This window comes from Macaca nemestrina, chromosome 8 (genome assembly GCF_043159975.1).
Source record: "Macaca nemestrina isolate mMacNem1 chromosome 8, mMacNem.hap1, whole genome shotgun sequence".
In the NCBI taxonomy this organism is placed as follows: domain Eukaryota; kingdom Metazoa; phylum Chordata; class Mammalia; order Primates; family Cercopithecidae; genus Macaca; species Macaca nemestrina.
In genome coordinates this window covers 116,165,771-116,189,139 of record NC_092132.1, presented here as the reverse complement: position 1 = coordinate 116,189,139, position 23,369 = coordinate 116,165,771, and the positions used below count along the sequence as shown (strand labels likewise).

At 42.9% G+C, this 23,369-nt stretch overlaps 1 protein-coding gene and 1 non-coding gene across 6 annotated transcripts in view; both read left to right on the top strand.

Annotated features, from left to right (window-relative positions):
* The window catches only part of LOC105476574 (ASH2 like, histone lysine methyltransferase complex subunit), a 35,487-nt gene extending 12,341 nt beyond the window's left edge, over nt 1-23,146 (top strand). For 3 of the 5 annotated variants that reach the window (XM_071068386.1, XM_071068389.1, XM_071068388.1), the window contains 10 exons: nt 33-108; nt 840-857; nt 2,965-3,058; nt 4,584-4,801; nt 11,905-12,072; nt 12,689-12,882; nt 18,427-18,519; nt 20,070-20,168; nt 22,256-22,315; nt 22,404-23,146. In XM_071068386.1, the coding sequence (XP_070924487.1) occupies nt 33-108; nt 840-857; nt 2,965-3,058; nt 4,584-4,801; nt 11,905-12,072; nt 12,689-12,882; nt 18,427-18,519; nt 20,070-20,168; nt 22,256-22,315; nt 22,404-22,511 (1,128 nt within the window). In that variant the 3' untranslated portion in view covers nt 22,512-23,146. The remainder of the gene's footprint in view (nt 1-32; nt 109-839; nt 858-2,964; nt 3,059-4,583; nt 4,802-11,904; nt 12,073-12,688; nt 12,883-18,426; nt 18,520-20,069; nt 20,169-22,255; nt 22,316-22,403) is intronic. The other 2 variants (XM_071068387.1, XM_071068390.1) reach the window with 1 other exon arrangement.
* LOC112425722 (U6 spliceosomal RNA) lies at nt 5,982-6,088 on the top strand. The gene has a single exon (XR_003016851.2). It is a non-coding gene; the product is annotated as a U6 spliceosomal RNA (small nuclear RNA).
* Nucleotides 23,147-23,369: the final 223 nt, after the last annotated feature.

Here is a 23,369-nt window from a genome sequence, read left to right as displayed (position 1 = left end):
GACTCCTATTTTAATTGGATATATTTTTGCAGGACCTTAGTAACATTGGTCCTGCTTACGACAACCAAAAACAGAGCAGTGCTGTGTCTACTAGTGGAAATCTAAATGGTAAGTGTTTACATGTCTCATTGCTGAAATATTTGGAAGCTATTGAATCCGGTTGTTCCTAGAATTGGCCTTTCTTTGGGTTGACTCTTAACCTGGATACTTACTAAGATGCTTTTATAGTTCAAGCTCAATTTTTAGGAGCTAGCCAAGGATTTGGCAGATGGTAATAGAGGAGAACTTTTTGTCACTTTACAACACAGTTTGCTCTTGAGTGAGACAGGCCTAGCATAAAACAAGGAACCATTTCAAGGTCAGATTTGCTGTGTTTATATCTGTATCCTTGTAACTAACATTAAATTTAGAAAGATTCAGCTCCTCTCCACTCTTTTTCTGCTATTCATTTCTTACTTTTAACAGATTTCCTGTGCCCATCTTCTAATTTTTCTTGCCCTGAAACTTCAGCTCATTCCTGTGATAGCATTTCTATATTAACCACCCAATACAGCTTGTTCTTCTGTTAACCCTTCTAATAATGGGAAAAGTCCTCGTTACTAATGGTTATCTAATACAAGTTGGGGTGGCTGAGAGATTTTAGCTGTTCATCTGATACATGGCATCATTAACCTGTCTTTTGGAGTGGTAGGACTTAAATAGCTGATCGTTTCTACTGTTACTAATATTCTAAGATGGGTTGGAAATAGCTAAGTGTGTTGTTTATCTTTTTACAACATATTTTCCCCTTTTAATTGTTAAAATTTGACAAATACATGGTGCCACTTCTGTTCTTACAGGTGGAGCCACTTTTGGAGGTGAATTCCTCCACTGTCTTCTTTCAGCCTCTCAGACTTAAGTATTTTGTGGTTTGGAAAATGCTTTTTGCTGAGCTGTGGTAGAAGCTAAAACTACATAATTTTGAAGCATTGTGAAAATGGCGGCAATAGCACTTAATATGAAACAGTAGTTGAGTTTAATGTTAGTCTTTAAGAGCTTGTATGTTGTCATATTCTGCCTAACATGGCCAGCTACCCCTCTTTTGTATTGTTTGCTCTGTTCTGGATGGATCTGAAACTTCTTAAAATAATTAAAATGCAAACGACAGTTAAAAATGTAATTCTGGCCAGGCAAGGTGGCTCACGCATGGTATCCCAGCACTTTGGGAGGCCGAGACAGACAGATCACCTGAGGCCAGGAGTTCAAGACCAGCCTGGCCACCATGGCAAAACCCCATCTCTACTAAAAATACAAAAAAATTAGCCGGGCATGGTGGCAGGCACCTGTAATCCCAGCTACTCGGGAGGCTGAGGCAGGAGAATCACTTGAACCCAGGAGGCAGAGGTTGCAGTGAGCCAAGATCATGCCACTGCATTCCAGCTTAGGCAACAGAGCAAGACTCCGTCTCAAAAAAACAAAAACAAAAATGTAATTTTTTTTGATTACAGTGACTTAAACTAGAGATGATGACATTGCAGCAGTTTAACATTAAACTTTGCCGTGTGCGGTGGCTCACGCCTGTAATCCCAGCACTTTGGGAGGCCTAGGTGGGCTGACCACAAGGTCAGGAGGTCGAGACCATCCTGGCTAACACGGTGAAACCCCGTCTCTACTAAAAATACAAAAAATTAGCCAGGCGTGGCAGCGTGCGCCTGTAGTCCCAGCTACTCGGGAGGCTGAGGCAGGAGGATGGCGTGAACCCAGGAGGTGGAGCTTGCAGTGAGCCAAGATCGTATCACTGCACTCCAGCGTGGGCGACAGAGCAAGACTCTGTCTCAAAAAAAAATAAATAAAAAACTTTTATGAAAAATAGAATAACATCTGAGGTGTTCATCAAAGGAAATTCTGCATAAGTCTGGTCCTGTATATGCAGAATATGACCCACCTTCAATGTCTTGATCCTTTTTATTGCAGCAGAACTGCTGATAATTCCCAAGCTTGCCCCAAATTAAGATTTAGTACTCTGCAGTTGTTTACGTAAAGGTGTTTTCCTGCAGTTCAGGGACATTTCCTGGAAGAAGGAAAAATAAAACTAATTGAGAGGAATTTGAAACGGACAAAATTTTCAAAGTACCTATTTCAGAAATACACAAGGTAATATTCCTTGTGGCTTTAGTATGTAGCTAAATTTTTTGTATAAAATACGTAAATTTTCTATTCATATTAATTGCTTTTAGTTCCACAAACCAGGTTAATCTAACCTGAATTTTAGTACATTGGCACAATCTTAATAAATGTTGTATTGACGAATGGGTATGGAACTAAAACTTGCCTAGCAAATTGAAAGCCTTCTTTCTTATTTGTGTCATGTGCAACCACGATGGAGATCTAGCAGTACTGGAGAGAAACACCTTTTTAGTACTTCTGTTTCTGTTTTCCATGTTGGATGTATTTTGTCTTGTTGGATATTCAAGTTCAATGCTTTAGCAGATATTGTGCCTTTATGATGTTTATGGACTATATTGTGTAGTTCAAGCAAGTGAACATCATCTTACAGTGAGGATAGTCTCTCTTTATGGGTGTTTGTATTAATTTGGATGGAAAAAAAATGTACCCATACAGTTGTTTTCATTTCTTTTTAGCTGAGGGTGTTTGGGATCTGAATGAGTGAAAATGCATTTGTGTCACACCCTCACAAAGTATACTAATAGTTGCAGTTTATTACAAACAAAGGTTGAAACTGTAACCTGACCATCACTAGTGCTGGATTCATTTGAGCTTATTGCCAGAACCCAGTGTTCCGGGACTGTGAGATGCCTAGTAGATTTTTTCAAAACCAGTGTGAAATCCAATATGTCTTTGGAAGGAAATCCTCCTGTGGTGTTACACAAATGCACACTGGGTGTGTTGGTCCCCATGGAATTTCATTATCCACATGGTGCTTCCCTCATGGCTCATTGAAAGTGATCTGCCTTCTCTTCAAAGGGGGAATTGCAGCAGGAAGCAGCGGAAAAGGACGAGGAGCCAAGCGCAAACAGCAGGATGGAGGGACCACAGGGACCACCAAGAAGGCCCGGAGGTGGGGAGAGTGCCCACCCCACCCCACCTCACTGTTTAAGTATTATTTGGTGCTGGGAAAGTCCAGCTAAGGGGAAAGGGCTCAAGGGTTTAAGGTTTAAAAGCCTGTCGATTTATTTTCCAAACCTTGAGCACTTTGAGGGGCAAAATAACCACAGGTTGGAGGCCGGGCGTTGGTGGCTCATGTGTGTAATCCCAGCACTTTGGGAGGTCAAGGCAGGTGGATCACTTGAGACCAGGGGTTTGAGACCAGCCTGGTCAATATGGCAAAATCCCATCTCCACTAAAAATACAAAATTAGGCAGGCATAGTGGTGAGCACCTGTAATCCCAGCTACTTGGGAGGCTGAGGCAGGAGAATTGCTTGAAGCTGGGAGGCGGGTGGCAGTGAGCCAAGATGATGCCACTGCACTCCATCCTGGGCAACAGAGTGAAACTCCATCTCGAAAACAAACAAAAATAGTAATCCCAGGTTGGGTGCAGTGGCTCATGCCTATAATTCCAGCACTTTGGGAGGCTGAGACAGGTGGATCACCTGAGGTCAGGAGTTCGAGACCAGCCTGGCCAACATGGTGAAACCTCATCTCTACTGAAACAAAAAACAAAAAAATTAGCTGGGCCTGGGGGCACGTGCCTATAATCCCAGCTACTCGGGAGGCTGAGATGGGAGAATCACTTGAACCCAGGAGGCAGAGGTTGCAGTGAGCTGAGATCGCACTATTGCACTCCAGCCTGGGCAACAAGAACGAAACTCTGTCTCAAAAAAACAAACCCAAGTTTAAGTATTATGTTTTATACATTTGTTAGTGTAAAATTTATAGTAGTAACAAGGACAGCGTCTTCTGTCGTGATAAGCCTGGGGAACCTAGGGAGTGAAGTTCTGTTAAGGCAACTTGAGAAAGGATAGGTGGGGAGGGAATGAAACCAGTGTTGAATGTTAGCTGCTTAACTTTCTGCTTCTCCCTTCTCATGCCTTTTCCCTTCCCTTTGTCTAATATTGAGACAATGAAATCCAGGTTACTTATTTATATATTTTTGTGAGACAGAGTTCTGCTCTGTCGCCCAGGCAGGAGTGCAGTGACGGAATCTCAGCTCACTGCACAAGTTATTTAGATTAGCAAGATAGCAAGTGCTTATGTCTCTGAGTTTCTGTTCATTACTTTATAATAATCAATACACTGAAGAATATCACCCTAATCACCCCCATTCCTCTTCTCCCTTCCACCCCATGATGTACCAGCTCAGTTTCATAGACATCAATTCATGCTTAATAGACCACCCGGAAGATACCCACAATCTGCAAGTAATTTAACCAAAACTACCTTGTTCAATAAAGCTAATCCTTTTCACTTCCTTGTTTTGCCTGAAGAGGGCAGAGTTATCTATTTGAGTAATGAGAAGTATTTGCTGTGAAGTTGCATGTATTCTAGCTGAAATCTAATAAACCAGAGGACTTTCTTACACAGTTGAATGCAGTTGAGTTAGAGGGGGTTTTAGTTTCTTGATTTTATTTTTTCCTTTCTGCAGTGACCCTTTATTTTCTGCTCAGCGCCTTCCCCCTCATGGCTACCCCTTGGAACACCCGTTTAACAAAGATGGCTATCGGTATATTCTAGCTGAGCCTGATCCCCACGCCCCTGACCCCGAGAAGCTGGAACTTGACTGCTGGGCAGGAAAACCTATTCCTGGAGACCTCTACAGAGCCTGCTTGTATGAACGGGTTTTGTTAGCCCTACATGATCGAGGTATGTAAAGTATTGGAGATCATATGGATGCAGGGTTACTTTGAACTGCCATCATTAGCCTTGTCAGTCTAGAATTAGGTGTACATCTCAGTCTGTTGCCACTGCCTTACCCCCATCTCAGACTAGATTCTTCCAGAATGTGCAGGAAATTCTGTTCCTTCCTATGAGCTCCAGCCGTTTGATATACATACATATAGTTTTTTAAAACTTTGTATTTTGAACTAATTTTAAACTTGCAGTAAAGTTGCCAAAAATAAGTTTTTTTCTAATCAAGCTTTTCCTAATGATAATATCTTAGAAAACTGTAGTACAGTTATCAAAACTGGGAAATTAACATTGGTAAATATTATCAGCACAACTAAAGAAAGACCTTCTTTCGATTTTACCAGTTTTTCCACTCACACTTAATTCTCTTTAGTCTGTTGCAGTTCCAAAGCCATTGTTTATCTTTCATGACCATGATATTTTTTAAGTGTTTTAATGAGTTATTTTGTTGAATATTCCTCAGTGAGGATTTGTCTGATGTTTTCTCATGATAAGACTGAAGTTAGGCAGTTTGGGGAAGAATAACACAGAAACAATGTCTTATAGCATCATCTCATGGGATTTGTGATGTCAGTAGGTCTTACTGGTTACATTGACCATGATAATTTGGTTAAGGCGATTCTGCTAGCTTTCTCCACTGTAAAAAGCTACTGTCTTTCCCTTTATACTTAACAAATGTCTTCAGCAAAAGTACATCGAGTCTATCTATGCAAATATCTTGTTTGTTTTTAAACTTATGTCCACTAATTTTAGCACTCATCAGCGGATATTGTCTGCAACAATTATGACGGTGTTGTTTGATGATTTTCTATTTCCTCTTTCCCTTTTCCATTATTTAATTTATTATTTGTATCAGTATGGACTCATATATATTTACTTTATTCCAGGGAGTGTAATCCAATACCTTATTTTGTTGTTTAAATTATTCCAGCTTTGGCAAGTAGGAGCTTCTTCAAGAAGTTGGTTCTTGTGTTTTTTCAATAAACCGCATCTTTTAAAAAAAATTTTTTTTTCTTACTTTGAGGCATCAAAAGGTGTTCCTGGCCAATTTTATATTTTCTGTGCCCCAGGCCTACTTCTTCACTGAGCCCTGGTTCCTTTGATTGGAGCATATTGTTTAGAAATTAACATCTAGGTGCTCACTTCCGTATAGCACATATACCAAAATTGGAATGATACAGAGAAGATGCATGGCCCCTGTGCAAAAATAACATGCAAATTCGTGAAGCGTTCCTTATTTTTTTTAAGTAATGAAGTAAATAAACAAATAGAAATTAATAGCTAGGTGTTAGGTGTGCTATTACTAGGCGTCATTGCTTCTAGACTCCCTCAGTGGTCAGAGATAGGAAATGCACGTGTGTATGTACAAACCTGCATGTACACACATAACAATTTATATTGATACCTGGGATGACAGCCTTCTTCCTTTCCTTATTTGTAACATCTTCTTCCAACAGTGGGAAATGTGAATAATTAGATAGATAATTATCTACAATATATTTACTTTATTTCACAATATACTTTATTTTTATTGTTATAGAGATCAGGGTCTCACTCTGGCCGGTATGCAGTGATGCAGTCCCGGCTCACTGCAGCCTCAACCTCGTGGGCTCAAGCGATCCTCCTGCCTCAGCCCCCTGAGTAGCTGGGATCACAGGCACACACCACCACACCTAGCGGGGTTTTTTTATTTTAATTTTTTAGAGGTGGGGTCTTACTGTGTTGCCTAGGCTGTTCTCAAATTCCTGGGCTCAAGCCATCATCTTGCCTCAGCCTCCCAGGGTCTTGGGAGTGAGCCACCATACTTGACCTTGTTCATATTTAATATGCACATAAAGTAGTTTCAGAATTTCTTTCTTTTTATTTTTTTTGAAATGGAATCTCACCCTGTCACCCAGGCTTGAGTGCAATGGTGCAATCTCGGCTCACTGCAACCTCTGCCTCCCGGGTTCAAGTGATTCTTCTGCCTCAGCCTCCTGAGTAGCTGGGATTACAGGTACATGCCACCACGCCTGGCTAATTTTTTGTATCTTTAGTAGAGACGGGGTTTCACCATGTTAGCCAGGCTGGTCTTGAACTCCAGACCTCGTGATCTGCCCGCCTCAGCCTCCCAGAGTGCTGGGATTACAGGCGTGAGCCACCGCACCCGGCCAGTTTCAGAATTTCTGACCCCTGGAAGAAACATTTGCTGAGTAGATTATAGCATTTATGTATAGCTCTTTTTTTCTTTAGCCTTGCCATTACTCAGTCCAAGATACTGGTAACTTAGATTAGTTCTTTTCTTCCCCACTTCCTTTAGTGTGGTCATGTCCAGTTAAGTTAGGTTAATTTACTAGTGTTTGATGCCATTTTGGATTCTCCCACATGTTGATTGTTTCTGTGTATGTATGTTTGGAGTGAGGATGTGTGAAACATTACTATGGTTCTGGGAGTCAGAGTTGTACAGAATGGTTTACAAAATGTCACTCCCTCATCACCCCTAAAATGCTCTTCTCATTCTCTTTTTTCCACCATCTTCCCACCCACACTCTAGTTTCTAGTTTATCCTTCCTGTATTTCTTCCCAAATGAGCAGATACAGTACATGTATATATTCTTTTATCTCCTTTTTTTTGGTTTGTTTTTGGGTTTTTTTGGTTTGATTTGTTTTCTGAGGCTGAAAGATAGTGGCGTGATCTCGGCTCACTGCAGCCTTCACCTCCTTGGCTCAAGCAATTCTCATGCTGAAGCCTCGCAAATAGCTGGGACTACAGGTGTGTGCCACCACCCCCGGTTATTTTTGTATTTCTAGTAGAGATGGGGTTTCGCCATGTTGGCCAGGCTGGTCTCAAACTCAGGTGATCACCCATCTCAGCCTCCCAAAGTGCTGGGATAACACATGTGAGCCACTGCGCCCAGCCTTGTCTCCTTTTTTATACATGAATAGCAGCGTGCTATAGTCTTTGCTCCATGCAATTATTTATTTTTATTTTTATTTTTATTTTATTTTATTTTATTTTATTTTGAGAAAGGTTCTTGCTCTGTCATCCAGGCTGCAGTGCAGTGGTGCGATCTCAGCTCACTGCAGCTTCCACCTCCCAGCTCAAGCAGTCGTCCCATCTTAGCCTCCCAAGTAACTGGGACTACAAGCACACATCACTGCACCCAGTTAAATTTTAATTATTTTTTTAGGGGCAAAGTCTCCTTCACTGTGTTGCGCAAGATGGTCTTGAACTCCTGACCTCACGTGATCCTCCTTCCTTGGCCTTCCAAAGTGCTGGGATTACAGGCATGAGCCATTGCATCTGGCCTCATTGTTTGCTTGTTTTCGAGATGGGGTCTCTGCCACCCAGGCTGGAGTGCAGTGGTGCAATCATGGCTCACTGCAGCCTCAACCTTCCCTGATAAAATCAGCCTACAAAGCCTCGAAATTCTCTCCCACCTTTTGCCATTTTTTCTTTCTGTGGAAGTCATGGGGTTCTCCCCTGATTATTTATATTGCCCCTTTATCTCACATAATGGCCTGGTAATAAAGTAAGATTCAAACCATATACAGAGGTAGAGAGATGAATTACAGTGAATACCTGTCTTAGTCCCTTTGTGTTGCTACAAAGGAGAACCTGAGGCTGGGTAATTTGTAAAGAAAACAGGTTTATTGGGCTGAAAGAAGCATGGCACCAGCGTCTGCTTCTGGTGAGGATCCCAGGCATGTCTACTCATGGCAGAAGGCAAAGCGGAGCAGGCATTAGATGGCAGAGGAAGCAAGACAGGGAGGGAGGTGCCAGGCTCTTTTTAACAACCAGCTCCTCAGAAACTAATAGAGTGAAAACTCACACCCCCACACTCCTCATTAATCTGCTCTTGAGGGGTCTGCCCTCATGACCCAAACACCTCCCTTCAGACACCACCTCCAACATTGGGATCAAATTTCAACCTGCACTTAGGAGGGTCAAATACCCAAGTTACAGCGATACCTTATACACTTTTCACCCAGATTTTAAAAGTTCTAGATTTTGCCATGTTTGCTTTATCTGTTTATTTCTTCTTTTTCTGAATTAAAAAAAACACATGTCACCCTATATATGCTAAAAACTATGCATCTCTTAAAAAAATGCGGCTATTGGGGCCGGGCGCAGTGGCTCACGCCTGTAATCCCAGCACTTTGGGAGGCTGATGCGGGCAGATCACCTGAGGTTGAGAGTTCAAGACCAGCCTGACCAACATGGAGAAACCCCATCTCTACTAAAAATACAAAATTAGCGGGTGCGGTGGCGCATGCCTATAATCCCAGCTACTCGGGAGGCTAAGGCAGGAAAATCTCTTGAACCTGGGAGGCGGTGGAGGTTGCAGTGATCCGAGATTGTGCCATTGCACTCCAACCTGGGTGACAAGAATGAAACTCCATCTCAAAAAAGAAAAAAAAATGCAGATATTTTCTTTTATAACCGAAATAATTCCTTGCTATTCAAATTCAGTTCATAATCAGATTTCCTTGATTGTCTTAAATACCTGTTCATCTCCTGAGATATTAGTTACAAAAGGAAAATTGTCATTTCGCAGTGGAGAAACCTGGCAGGCATCATCTTGATCAAGTGACCAGAGTGAACATCACTATTTTGATAGCATATATGATACACTGAGGGGCACAACATTACCTCATTGGAGTTCTGAGTAAAAGTAACAATAACCTTGACCTTAAAATGAGGAAACACCAGGTCAGGCACAGTGACTCACGCCTATAATCCCAGCACTTTGGGAGGCTGAAGTGGGTGGAAAACCTGAGTTCAGGAGTTTGATACCAGCCTGGTCAACATAGTGAAACCCCATCCCTACAAAAATACAAAAATTAGCCAGGCATTATGGCAGGCAACTGTAATCCCAGCCACTCAGGAGGCTGAGGCGGGAGAATCACTTGAACGCAGGAGCCAGAGGTTGCAGTGAGCTGAGATTGCGCCATCACACTCGAGCCTGGATGACAGAGCGCGAGACTCCATCTCCAAAAACGAGAGAGAGAGAGAGAGAGAAAACAGAAAACACCAGACAAATGTAACTGAGGGACATTCTGCAAACTGAAATGACTAATATTCTTCAAAGTGTCAAGCTTATGAAAGGTTGAGGAACTGTTTGAGATTGGAAGAGACTAAGGAGACATGACAACTAAATGAAATGTAGAATCTAGGATTAGAACCTGGGCCAGAAAAGGGGTTATTACTTGGATAATTGGCTTAATTTTAAGAAGATCTATGGATTATTTAATAGTGTTGTTAATTTTCTGGTTTTGATGATTATGTTATGATTATACATGATGTGAACATTTGGGAAAACTGAGTGAAGCACACACTAGGACTCTACTATTTTTTGAAAGTCTGAAATTGTTTTAAAACAGTTAAGGTTAGGTGCAGTGGCTTATGCCTGTAATCCCAGAACTTTGAGAGGCCAAGGAGAGCAGATTGCTTGAGTCCAGGAGTTTGAGACCAGCCTGGGCATCGTGGCCGAACTCTGTCTCTACAAAAAATTAGCTGAGTGTAGTAGCACTTGTAGTACCAGCTACTTGGGGGCTGAGGCAGGAGGATTGTTTGAGCCCAGGAATTCAAGGCTGTAGTGAGTCAAGATGACGCCACTGCATTCCAGCCTGAGCAACAGCATGAGACCTTATCTCAAGGGAAAAAAAAAAAAACTAGTTAAGAGGCTAGGCACAATGGCTCATACCTGTAATCCTGTTACTTGGGGGGCCAACACAAGAAGATCACCTGAGGCCACGAGTTCAAGGCTGTGGTGAGCTGTGGTTGTGCCACGACACTCCAGACTGAGTAAGAGAGCAAGACCCTGGCTCTAAAAAAAAAAAAAAAAAGATGGATGGCGTGGCTCACGCCTATAATTCCAACACTTTGGAAGGCCAAGGCGGGCAGATTTCAAGCCCAGGAGTTCAAGACCAGCCTGGGCAGCATGGCAAAACACCATCTCTACAAAAAAAATGAAATATAGAAATTAGCTGGGCATGGTGGCACGTGCCTATAGTCCCAGCTGCTTGGGAGGCTGAGGTGGGAGGATTGCTTGAGCCTGGGAGGCAGAGGTTGCAGTGAGACGAGATCACACCACTGCACTCCAGCCCAGGTAATAGAGCGATACGCTGTCTCAAAAAAAAAAAAAAAAAAAAAAATCTTTTAAACAAAAATTTATTCAAATTAAGTTCCAAACTCGTCACCGTTGGTTTTTATATTTTAGGGAATATGCAGTATAATTAATATCAATCAGATGTCTTAAAGATAATCAAATGTAGGCCAGGCACAGTGATTCAGCCTGTTATTCCAGCACTTTGGGAGGTCAATGCGGGTGGATCACCTGAGGTCAGGAATTCAAGAGCAGCCTGACCAATATGGTGAAACCCCGTCTCTACTAAAAATGTGAACATTAGCCGGGCGTGGTGGCAGGTGCCTGTAATCCCAGCTACTCAGGAGGCTGAGGCAGAAGGATTGCTTGAACCTGGGAGGCGGATGTTGCAGTGAGCCAAGATCGTGCCACTGTACTCCAGCCTGGGCTACAGAATGAGACTCTGTCTCAAAAAAAAAAAACCGGTGCGGTGGCTCACGCCTATAATTCCAACACTTTGGGAGGCCAAGGTGGGCAGATCACGAGGTCAGGAGTTCAAGACCAGCCTGACCAACATGGTGAAACCCTGTCTCTACTAAAAATACAAAAAACGAGCCGGGCGTGGTGGCATGCACCTGTAATCCCAGCTACTCAGGAGACTGAGGCAGGAAAATTGCTTGAACCCAGGGGGTGAAGTTTGTGAGCCGAGATCACACCACTGCCCTCCAGCGTGGGCGACAGAGCGAGACTCTTATCTCGAAAAGGAAGGATAATCACATGGAATAAAAACTAGGTAACCTAACAACTTTCTCTTTTTTGTTGCTTTCTCATTCTTTGCCAGTATCTTATGTTGAGATTTTTAAACTCCTCAAACACCTGACCTGATATTTGTGATTTTTAAATTTTGTTTTATTGGACTAATGTTTTTGTAGCAATTGCCCCCAAGAACCTCAAATAAGTTGCAGGCCTTGTTTTAATCTCTCACCACAGCTCCCCAGTTAAAGATCTCAGATGACCGGCTGACTGTGGTTGGAGAGAAAGGTTACTCTATGGTGAGGGCCTCTCATGGAGTTCGGAAAGGTGCCTGGTACTTTGAAATCACCGTGGATGAGATGCCACCAGATACCGCTGCCAGACTGGGTTGGTCCCAGCCCCTAGGTAAGCTGGGGCCTTAATATGGACATCACAGCAGATAGAGAGGATAGACCATCTGGCCAAGGGCTAAGGCTTCGAGGCTGTTGGGTTTACCAGATTGTGGGCATAGAATGCAGTTCCTGAGAGTTGAGCTGGTTTGCAATTCCCGGGATTTTTTTTTTTTTTTTTTTTTTTTTTTTTTTGAGACAGAGTCTTGCTCTGTCGCCCAGGCTGGGGTGCAGTGGCCGGATCTCAGCTCACTGCAAGCTCCGCCTCCCGGGTTTAGACCATTCTCCTGCCTCAGCCTCCCGAGTAGCTGGGACTACAGGCGCCCGCCACCTCGCCTGGCTAGTTTTTTGTATTTTTTAGTAGAGACGGGGTTTCACCGTGTTAGCCAGGATGGTCTCGATCTCCTGACCTCGTGATCCGCCCGTCTCGGCCTCCCAAAGTGCTGGGATTACAGGCTTGAGCCACCGCGCCCGGCCATTCCCGGGATATTTTTGTAACTCTTTGCTTGTGAGAAAGTTTCTAAGCAATTTTACAAAATTAACCAAAAAACATGAATAGGATCTTTTTCCATCAGCAAACCAGGTTTGACTTGCAATGTTCTGACTTCCTGTGTATCTTTTTATTGGGACAGGTAACCTTCAAGCTCCTTTAGGTTATGATAAATTTAGCTATTCTTGGCGGAGCAAAAAGGGAACCAAGTTCCACCAGTCCATTGGCAAACACTACTCTTCTGGCTATGGACAGGGAGACATCCTGGGATTTTATATTAATCTTCCTGAAGACACAGAGACGGCCAAGTCATTGCCAGATACATACAAAGATAAGGTGAGTTTGTCCTCCCCCGGCAGATTCCTGGCTTTGAAGATCTGTGGCAGCCAGTGCTTATCTCTGCGGCTTGCGTGATCTCTTAGGAGCTGACCCACGGCTCACGTTTTTTCCTAACCTGTTATGACATTTTCAGAATAACAATCAGTACACAAATAGTCATCCATTCATTCTTCTACCCATCTGTCATTTGTCTTTTTTTAGTGCACTGCAGAGAAAATAGACATCAGGACACTTCACTCAGTACTTCAGGATACATAAACTAGAGTTCAACCTGTTTAATTCATTCTTTTGATACAAAATTTATGTAAAATGAAGTATACAAATTTTAAGTGTGTATTCACTGAGCGTTGAGTTTGACCTAAACTCCTGTTGAAATGTAGGATCCACCAGGCATGATGGTTCATGCCTATAATCCCAACAATTTGGGAGGCCAAGCTGGGAGGATTGCTTGAGCCCACGAGTTCAAGACCAGCCTGGGTAACATCACAAGATCCCATCTCTACAAAAGACTAAAAAAATTAGTAGGGCATGGCAATGGGTGCCTATAGTCCCAACTACTTGAAAAGCTGAGATGGGAAGATAATTCAGCCCAGGAGTTCAAGGTTACAGTGAGCTGTGATCACACCACTGCACTCCCCCCAAAAAAGAGATGTAGACACTTACCATCACCTCAGGAAGTTTCCTCATGCCTTTTCCCAGTTAGTCCCCACCCCCACATAGAGGCAACCACTGTTTTAGCTTTCTTTCCCACTATACTTTAATTTTTACCTCTTCTTGAACTTAAATGGGCTCATGCAGTCTGTGGTCTTTTACATCTGGCTCTTGAGAGTCGTCCATGTTGCTGTGTATATCTGCACACCCTTTTCAGTGCAGGATAGTACTGCATTGCATGAATGTGCCCCAGTGTGTTTATGCATTTTCCTACTGACAGACACTTGGGCCGTCTCAGGTTTGGGGCTACTATGAACAAGATGCTATGAATATTCTTGTACAAGTCATTTTGGATCATTGGATAGTTACATATTCAGCTTTATAAGAAATTGCCAAACTCTTTTCCCACCATGTATGAGAGTTTTAGTTGCTGACATTATGATTGTCTGTCAACTTAATTGTAGCCATTTTGATGGGTGTATAGTAATATCTCATTGTGAGTTAAATTAGCATTTCTTTGATGACATACTGGACATTTTTCTTTTTTTTTTTTTTTTTTTTTTTTTTGAGACGGAGTCTTGCTCTGTGCCCCAGGCTGGAGTGCAGTGGCGCAATCTCGGCTCACTGCAAGCTCCGCCCCCCGGGGTTCACGCCATTCTCCTGCCTCAGCCTCCCAAGTAGCTGGGACTACAGGCGCCCACCACCACGCCTGGCTAGTTTTTTGTATTTTTTTAGTAGAGACGGGGTTTCACGGTGTTAGCCAGGATGGTCTCGATCTCCTGACCTTGTGATCCGCCCGCCTCGGCCTCCCAAAGTGCTGGGATTACAGGCTTGAGCCACCGCGCCTGGCCAATACTGGACATTTTTCATGTGCTTTTCAGCCACTCATCTGTTTTTTTGTGAAGTTTCTCTTCAAATATTTTGCCTGTCAATATTGCTATTCTGAGACTTGTCTGTTCATTTTTTTTTTTTAAGTTTAAATTTTTTTGGTAGAAACAGGGTTTTTTTGGGTTTTTTTTTCCATGTTGCCCAGGCTGGTCTTGAACTACTGGGCTCAAGCAATCTGCCTGCCTCAGCCTCCCAAAATGCTAGGATTACAGGCATGAGTCACTGCACTTAATAGTGTCTTCTGAGGAACCAAAGTTTTAATTTTTATGAAGTCTAATTTATCAAATTTTTCTTTTATAGTTATTTCTTTCCATGAATTAAAACAAAATCTTTGGCTACACCCAGTCATGAAGATGTTCTCCCATGTTTTCCTTTGAAAATATTATGGTTTTAGCTTTTACACATAGGTCTCTAATTTACCTTGGATTAATTTTTTTTTTTTTTTTTCTGTAGACGGAGTCTCGCTCTGTTGCCCAGGCTAGAGTGCAATGGCACGATGTTGGCTCACTGCAACCTCCGCCTCACAGGTTCAAGCAATTCTCCAGCCTTAGCCTCCTGATTAGCTGGGATTACAGGCACCCGCCACCACACCCAGCTAATTTTTGTATTTTTAGTGGAGACAGGGTTTCACCATGGTGGTCAGGCTGGTCTTGAACTCCTAACCTCAGATAATCCACCTGCCTCGGCCTCCCAAAGTGCTGGGATTATAGGCATGAGCCACTGTGCCTGGCCACATTAATTTTTATATATAGTATGGAAATTAATTTTTTTTCCATATGATTACACAATTATCCCAGCACCATATGTTAACTCTTTCCTTTCTCCACTGGATTTCTTTGATGCCTTTATTGAAAATCAGATATTTGTGTTAAGGAAAGGTTTACTTTAGAGCTCTGTATTTCAGTGATCTATTTCTTGTCTTTTATGCCCATATCACAGTGTCTTGGTTATCATAGCTTTAGAGTAACTCTTTTTTTTTTTTTTTTTTTTTTTTTTTGAGACGGAGTCTGGCTCTGTCGCCCGGGCTGGAGTGCAGTGGCCGGATCTCAGCTCACTGCAAGCTCCGCCCCCCGGGTTTACGCCATTCTCCTGCCTCAGCCTCCCGAGTAGCTGGGACTACAGGTGCCCGCCGCCTCGCCCGGCTAGTTTTTTTTGTATTTTTTAGTAGAGACGGGGTTTCACCGTGTTCGCCAGGATGGTCTCAATCTCCTGACCTAGTGATCCGCCCGTCTAGGCCTCCCAAAGTGCTGGGATTACAGGCTTGAGCCACCGCGCCCGGCCTAGAGTAACTCTTTAAATTTGATAGTGAAAGTACTCTGAGTTTATTCTAATAATAAGCAGCCTACAGTCTCATTTTTATTGATTATATCACACTACTGACTCTTATTGTACCATCCTGCCTTCTGGAACTCTTTAAATATATACCACACTAATGCCTGGTTTTACAGAACACAGAGGTCTGCACTTAAAGGATTCTGTAGGAGTTTTTTCAATGATTCATTTACATTACAAAAAAAATTTTTTTTTTTTTAACTGGAAAAAAACAAATTTTTTGACCAGGCACTGTGGCTCCATGCTTGGGAGGCCAAGGCAGGCAAATCACTTGAGGCAAGAGCTCGAGGCCAGCCTGGGCAACATGGTGAAACCCTGTCTCTACAAAAAATGCAAAAATGAGTTAGGTGTGATGGCACACACCTGTAATCTCAGCTACTCAAGAGGTTGAGGCATGAGAATCTTAAGTCTACTTGAGCCTAGAGGACAGAGGTTGCAGTGAGCCAAGATCGTGCCAGAGAACTCCAGCCTGGGTAACAGAGAACAAGACTGTCTCAAAAATAAATAAATAAATAAATAAATAAATAAATAAATAAATAATTTTTAGTGACATGTCCACATGACAGGCTACTATGGATCTATTCGAAATCCACATATATACTGATTATAAAATGGTCTCTAATGTAGTTGCCAAGTTAAAAACTCAGATGCAAGACAAAACCTATAATATGTTACTATTTGTATGGCTTTTTGGGCCTTTTTTTCTTTCTTTCTTTCGTATGTTTATCTGGTGTTTTATTTTGAGAGAGTCTCGTTCTGTCACCCAGGCTGGAATGCAGTGGTATACAATCTCGGCACACTGCAGCCTCCGCCTCCCAGGTTCAAGCAATTCTCCTGCTTCAGCCTCCTAAGTAGCCAGGATTACAGGCGTGCACCACCACGCCCAGCTAATTTTTATATTTTTAGTAGAGACGGGGTTGCGCCATGTTGGCCAGGCTGGTCTCGAATTCCTGGCCTCATGTGATCTGCCTGCCTCAGCCTCCCAAAATGCTGGGATTACAAGCGTGAACCACTGCGCTCGGCCACGTGTGTTTTTTAATTTTGAAGACAATATATGCCTGGATTCTCTGGAAGGATACAAGGACACTGGAACAGTGATTACTTTTTGCAGGGAAACTGAGGATAAGGGACATAGTAAGAGAGAGAGAGACTCTCATTTTATATGCTTGTATATCTTGGGAATTCTTTTTTTCTAACCATGTTTAATACATATATACGTTAAGAAATTGAAATTTTTTAAATTAATGTCATATATTTCTCTGGAAGTGAATAGATAGACTCTTAAGAACCAGTAAGAAAGAGGCGACCCAGAGACCACCTGTGGGAACAGATGGGAAACTAGGACGTGGAAGAAGGTGACCTTCAAAATATTTTCTTTTTCTTTTTCTTTTTTTTTTTGACATGGAGTCTCGCTCTGTCACCCAGGCTGGAGTGCGGTGGCCGGATCTCAGCTCACTGCAAGCTCCGCCTCCTGGGTTCATGCCATTCTCCTGCCTCAGCCTCCCAAGTAGCTGGGACTACAGGCGCCCGCCACCACCCCCAGCTAATTTTTTTGTATTTTTAGTAGAGACGGGGTTTCACCGTGTTAGCCAGGATGGTCTCAATCTCCTGACCTCGTGATCCGCCTGTCTCGGCCTCCCAAAGTGCTGGGATTACAGGCTTGAGCCACCGCGCCCGGCCACCTTCAAAATATTTTCATACAATAAGGGATTGTAGTCTGGGTGCGGAGGCTCATGCCTGTAATCCCAGCACTTTCGGAAGCTGAGGCAGGTGGATCACCAGAGGTCAGGAGTTCGAGACCAGCCTGGCCAACATGGCGAAACCCTGTCTTTACTAAAAATACAAAAAGTAGCCGGGTGTGGTGGCGCATGCCTGTAATCCCAGCTGCCTGGGAGGCTGAGACAGGAGAATTGCTTGAACCTGGGAGGCCGAGGTTGCAGTGAGCCAAGATCACACCACTGCACTCCAGCCTGGGTGACAGAGTGAGACTGTCTCAAAAAAATAAAAAAAGAATAGGCCGGGCTCGGTGGCTCACGCCTGTAATCCCAGCACTTTGGGAGACCAAGGCGAGTGGATCACCTGAGGTCAGGAGTTTGAGACCAGCCTGGCCAACATGGTGAAACCCCATCTCTACTAAAGATACAAAAAATTAGCCTGGTGTGGTGGTGGGCACCTGTAATCCCAGCTACTCGGGAGCCTGAGGCAGGAGAATCACTTGAACCCGGGAGACGGAGGTTGCAATGAGAAGAGATCGCACCATTGCACTCCAGCCTGGGCAACAAGAGCAAAACTCCATCTCAAAAAAAAAAAAAGAGTACGAGATTGTAGACTCAAGAAACTTGTCATTTCTTTCAGTGAGATTATTGGAAAAGATGTGTGAATTTAGCCACTTCTATGGGTATTTTTATTGTGGTGTGTATGTATTTATATTATTAAGTATTTTTTCACATTTCTTACTAAAGGCCTTCTGAAAATGTTTTAATAAACATGTGCCATCTGGTATTTTTTAAGAAGTGTATAGTAATTCAAAATCTAGCAAAACTCAACTGCAAAGATGTTTAATATCTGTTGTAGAGCTCAAGGGGTTAACACTTTGTGTGCGGATGCATTTTTTTCATGATGATGGAGCCGATGCTTTATTGTGCTTTTTTTTCTTTCTTGGTTTTCAAGGCTTTGATAAAATTCAAGAGTTATTTGTATTTTGAGGAAAAAGATTTTGTGGATAAAGCAGAGAAGAGCCTGAAACAGACTCCCCATAGTGAGGTGAGTCATGGCCATAAGAAAATTAGAATCATAAGGCCTTGAGGGTTAGGACCCATTCCTTCATTATAAAAGTGAGGAACACAAGGCCCAAAGGGGAACAAAGGGGCATCTGGTAGCCCCACTAGCCAGTGGCAAGCTCACCCTCTGCTTATTGTGTTTTGCTCTTTATGTAGTACCATGCTGCTGCTGTTAGAGGCATGATCCTGTTCTTTCAGGATCATTCTGTAGAGAAATCTGTAAGAGACTGAGGAAGCAAATCCAGTGTCTTTATTCTTTATCAGAGGAGGTATCAAGTCCAAAGGGAGGGAACCTGGAGTGGGAGAGTAGACCTTGTGGTGTGGTCCAGGGGCACTCGGAGCTGTAATGTCTCACTCAGTGTCCTTCAGAACTTTCTCTGCCTCCACTTCTGGAGTTGCTGGAAACATGTCTGCCCAAGGTCATAGCACAGTCAGAGAAAGGCTGGCACATCTGGGCCAACCACAAGGGCCAAAAATAAAAAGGGAAGTTGGGTGGAGAGGAAGAACGTTAAGCTGGAAACTTTTTTTTTGTAAAAATGCTAATGCTGTAAAGCCACCCAGGACACTAATACAAGGAGATGTAGGTGAAATAAAGTAGAGTTTCAGCTGTTTTTAGGAAAGAAATACTAAAGAGAAAAAATTATTAGATCTAAAGATGTAATAACCAGAAAGCCCCCTCTTGCTAAGAAGAGAAGGCAGCCTTTTCTGAAGAACTGAAGTGGTCAAGAGAGAATATTCAGTCTAATTCTGGGAGAGAAAGGGAAGAACATGAGAATCCAGAGATGTGACGTAAGAGTCTTAGAGAACTTCAAAGTGAAAAAACAGAAGTGAGAACTGACACAAGGGAAAGGGATTGATAAATAAGCACTCTTAAACAGGTGTGGTCCCAAGCAGTCCATGGAAGGCCAGCTTGCTTTAAAAAAAAAAAGATTGTAGAGATGAGGTCTCACTATGTTGCCCAGGCTAGTCTTGAACTCCTGCCCTCAAGTAATCGTCTCTCCTCGGCCTCCCAGCTTACTTTTATAAATACAATGCAATGAATAATAAAATATAGAACTGTTTGGTATATGTAGCACAGGAATTCAGAAAACAAAGCCCAGGAGTTTGAGACCAGCCTGGGCAATATAGTGAGATCCTGTCTCTATAAAAAAATTTTTTTAATTAGCTGGATATGGTGGTGTATGCCTGTAGTCCCAGCTACTTGGGAGGCTGATGTGGGAGGATCACTTGAGCCAAGGAGGTTGAGGCTGCAGTGAGCCAAGATCACACCACTGCACTTCAGCCTGGGTGACAGAGTGAGATCCTGTCTCAAAAAAGAAAAAAAGAAGCCTGAATAGTGCAGATTAACATGCTTGAAAAATCAAAAGTATTATAAAAATTGAAGATATTGTTGTTATTACACAAGTTATGTACTGTTCTTGGGTGTGTGATTAGCAGTCTGGCAGCAGCACTTCTAACGTATTTTCCTAGAGAGTTCTTTTTTTGTTTGTTCTTTTTTACAATTCTGAAGTAAAATCATGGTTTTTGTTCCAGATAATATTTTATAAAAATGGTGTCAATCAAGGTGTGGCTTACAAAGATATTTTTGAGGGGGTTTACTTTCCAGCCATCTCACTGTACAAGAGCTGCACGGTACGTACATGTTTCCATCCCATGGGCAAAACTTGAGGGAAGCAGATGAATGGGTTGCGATGACAAAGCTACTGAGCGCTGGAAAGAAATCCAAGCAGCCTTAGAGTTGCACGTGTGTTGCTACCATTACTGTTTAGTCCAAAAACAGCTTGGGCATCTTAGGGAGTATTTGCTGGATAGAAAAAGGTCCTGCAATTAGTGTGTGCTATACTCTTCCCTTGAGTGCGTGGTGTGGTGGTGCTCTTCAGTAGGAAGGATAAAAATGCACATACACAGATCCTCCTGGTGGGATGTCATGATAACCCACCATTATTAGTGATTGTTGCTTACATTCATTTTTTTTTTGAGACAGTGTCTCACTCTGTTGCATAGGCTCACCATAGCCTTGACCTCCTGGGCACAAATGATCCACCTCAGCCTCCTGAGTAGCTGGGGTGTGCTCATTTTTTGTTTTGGTTTTTGTAGAGACAGGATCTCACTACATTGCCCTGGCTGGTCTCAAAGTCATGGGCTCAAGCAGTTCTCCCAGCTCAGCCTCCCAAAGTGCTGGGATTACAGATAGGTATGAGCTACTATATCTGGCAGGTTTTTTTTTTTTTTTTTTAAATATGATCCAGCATGAAGAAGGGTACTATCATTAGGGTCTGTTGGTCTTAAAAATATATAGGTAGGTAGGTAGGTAGACACAGATGTAGATATATAGAAAAGTTGGAGCCGGGTGCACTGGCTCACGCTTGTAATCCCAGCACTTTGGGAGGCCAAGGTGGGCGGATCACTTGAAGTCGGGTTCGAGACCAGCCTGGCCAACATGGCGAAACCCCATCTCTACTGAAGATACAAAAATTAGCTGGGCTTAGTGGCACATGCCTGTAATTCCAGCTACTCAGCAGTCTGAGGCAGGAGAATCGCTTGAACCCGGGAGGCAGAGGTTGCAGTGAGCCAAGATCATGCCACTGCACTCCAGCCTGGTGACAGAGCAAGACTCCGTCTCAAAAAAGAAAGAAAAAGAAAAGTTAATGCATGAAGATTTCCATGTATTTTCAGTCTGTCAGTAGGCACCATTGAAGCAGGTAAAAAAAAGGAAATCTGTAGGTTGTAAACAGTGTAAACCAAAAACTGTCTTGAGACAGATCTCAATCAATTTAGAAGTTTATTTTGCCAAAGTTAGGACCTGCCCGTAAGAAAAAAACACAGAATCACAGAAACAGTCTGTGGTCTGTGCCTTTCTCCAAGGATGAATTTGATGACTTAAAAATTTAAAAAAGAAAAAGGGCTGGCCGGAGTGGCTCATGGTGGTAATCCCAATGCTTTGGGAGGCCAATATAAGAATCAGTTGAACCCAGGACCTTGAGACCAGCCTGGGCAACATAGCAAAAACCCCTGTCTACAAAAAATACAAAAAATTAGCCAGGCCTGGTGGTACATGCCTGCAGTCCCAGCTACTTGGGAGGCTGAGGTGGAAGGATCCGCTGAGCCCAGGAGGTCAAGGGTGCAGTGAACCATGATCACATTGTTGGCGCTGCAGCCTGGACAGTAGAGTCAGAGCATGTCTCAAAAAAATAAAAAGTAAAATAAAGGGGAAATGCGGGCTGGAGGGGAAAGTGGGAGGGTATCGTCATCCACATGTTGCAAGAGAAAAGGAGCAGATAGGGGAAAGTCAATTATGTATTCATCTCATGCCCAGTAAATCAGTACTTCACATAAGATAAGGTGAACATAAAGTAGCTGCCTATGGGGATATTTAAGCTTTTATCTGTAGGTGTCTGCTTAGCAACAAAAGGAAAGGCAGTTTCTTGCATGACTCAGCTTTCAGCTTAATTTTTTCCTTTTGACAGAGCAAATTGGGATCCTGAATTTTTATTTTCTTTGACAACAAAAATCAACACTGATCTCTTTTAGTTACCTAATTCTTAATGGACATCAGGATGTTGACCACTTTTAGTAATATTTAATATATATCTCATTTGTTCCATTTATCCCCCGAGTATTGTAGCCATGTTTAAAGTGAAAATTTCCTGTGTCAAATTAACTTTTCCAATACTTTTTGTCCATTTTTTCCATGTCTGCTTGAATTGAATTCGCTCCAGGTTTCCATTAACTTTGGACCATGCTTCAAGTATCCTCCGAAGGATCTCACTTACCGCCCTGTGAGTAACATTACAAATGCCTGCATGCATCCTCGGCATTGCCGTGGCTGCTCTAGTCACCGTGTTCTGTTTCTGATTCCTCCTGCAGATGAGTGACATGGGCTGGGGCGCCGTGGTAGAGCACACCCTGGCTGACGTCTTGTATCACGTGGAGACAGAAGTGGATGGGAGGCGCAGTCCCCCGTGGGAACCCTGACCAGGTCCCTCTTTTCTGTCAAGGACTTTCTGGGGAATAATACTGGGGGTTTTGTTTTTGTTTTTGAACTGTCTCAAATGTTCTCCCAAAGATGCTACAAAACACAGCCTCTCCTTTTAGCAAGTTAAAAGGCTGGGTAGGACTACGGGAGACTGCCTGCCTTTCACCATTTTCTCCCAACTTCCAGTGACTGCTCTTATTTTGTGTACCACAAGCCAACAACCGCTGACTCCAGGATTGTGTAAGCCCCCTGTGAAATCAGTGCTGTACTGCATACCCTGCCAGCTGTGACTTGTTATCCTACTATATTTTCTAAAGAGTGAATAATATTGTCCGAGTAACTTATTTGAAAGACATTTCCTTCTGTGGGCATTGACTCCATCCCACCTGTTTTCCAAGGAAATGGTAACCTGTTTCTGAGAACACCTGAAATCAATGGCTACACATTCCAAACCAATCTAAACACTATTTCCCTTTGGTGTGGGTTTGGTTTTGTTGTTCATTTTGAAATATACTTTTGAACACTGAGATCCCTAAAACTACTAGATCTCTAGAAGTGTAATTGTGAAAGAAACTTGCTTGCAGCTTTAACAAAATGAGAAACTCTTCCCAAATAAAACTTGTTTTGAAGTTTGTGTGACTTTGCTTCCCTTCAGGTTGGGTGCCTCTTGGTGACAGTGTTCAGAAATGTAAGCAGCATGAGGAAGGGAGCTGGCACTGGGAGGAAGAGCCAGGTTTCTGACTTGTGTTTTGGCCGCTTTCCTGTTGCTCCTATTCTTGCCAATCAGCCACCCCATTTCCTGTGAAAATCTGCCACCTTGAGGAAAGGAACAAGAATTTCAAAGGGCTAATGGTCTC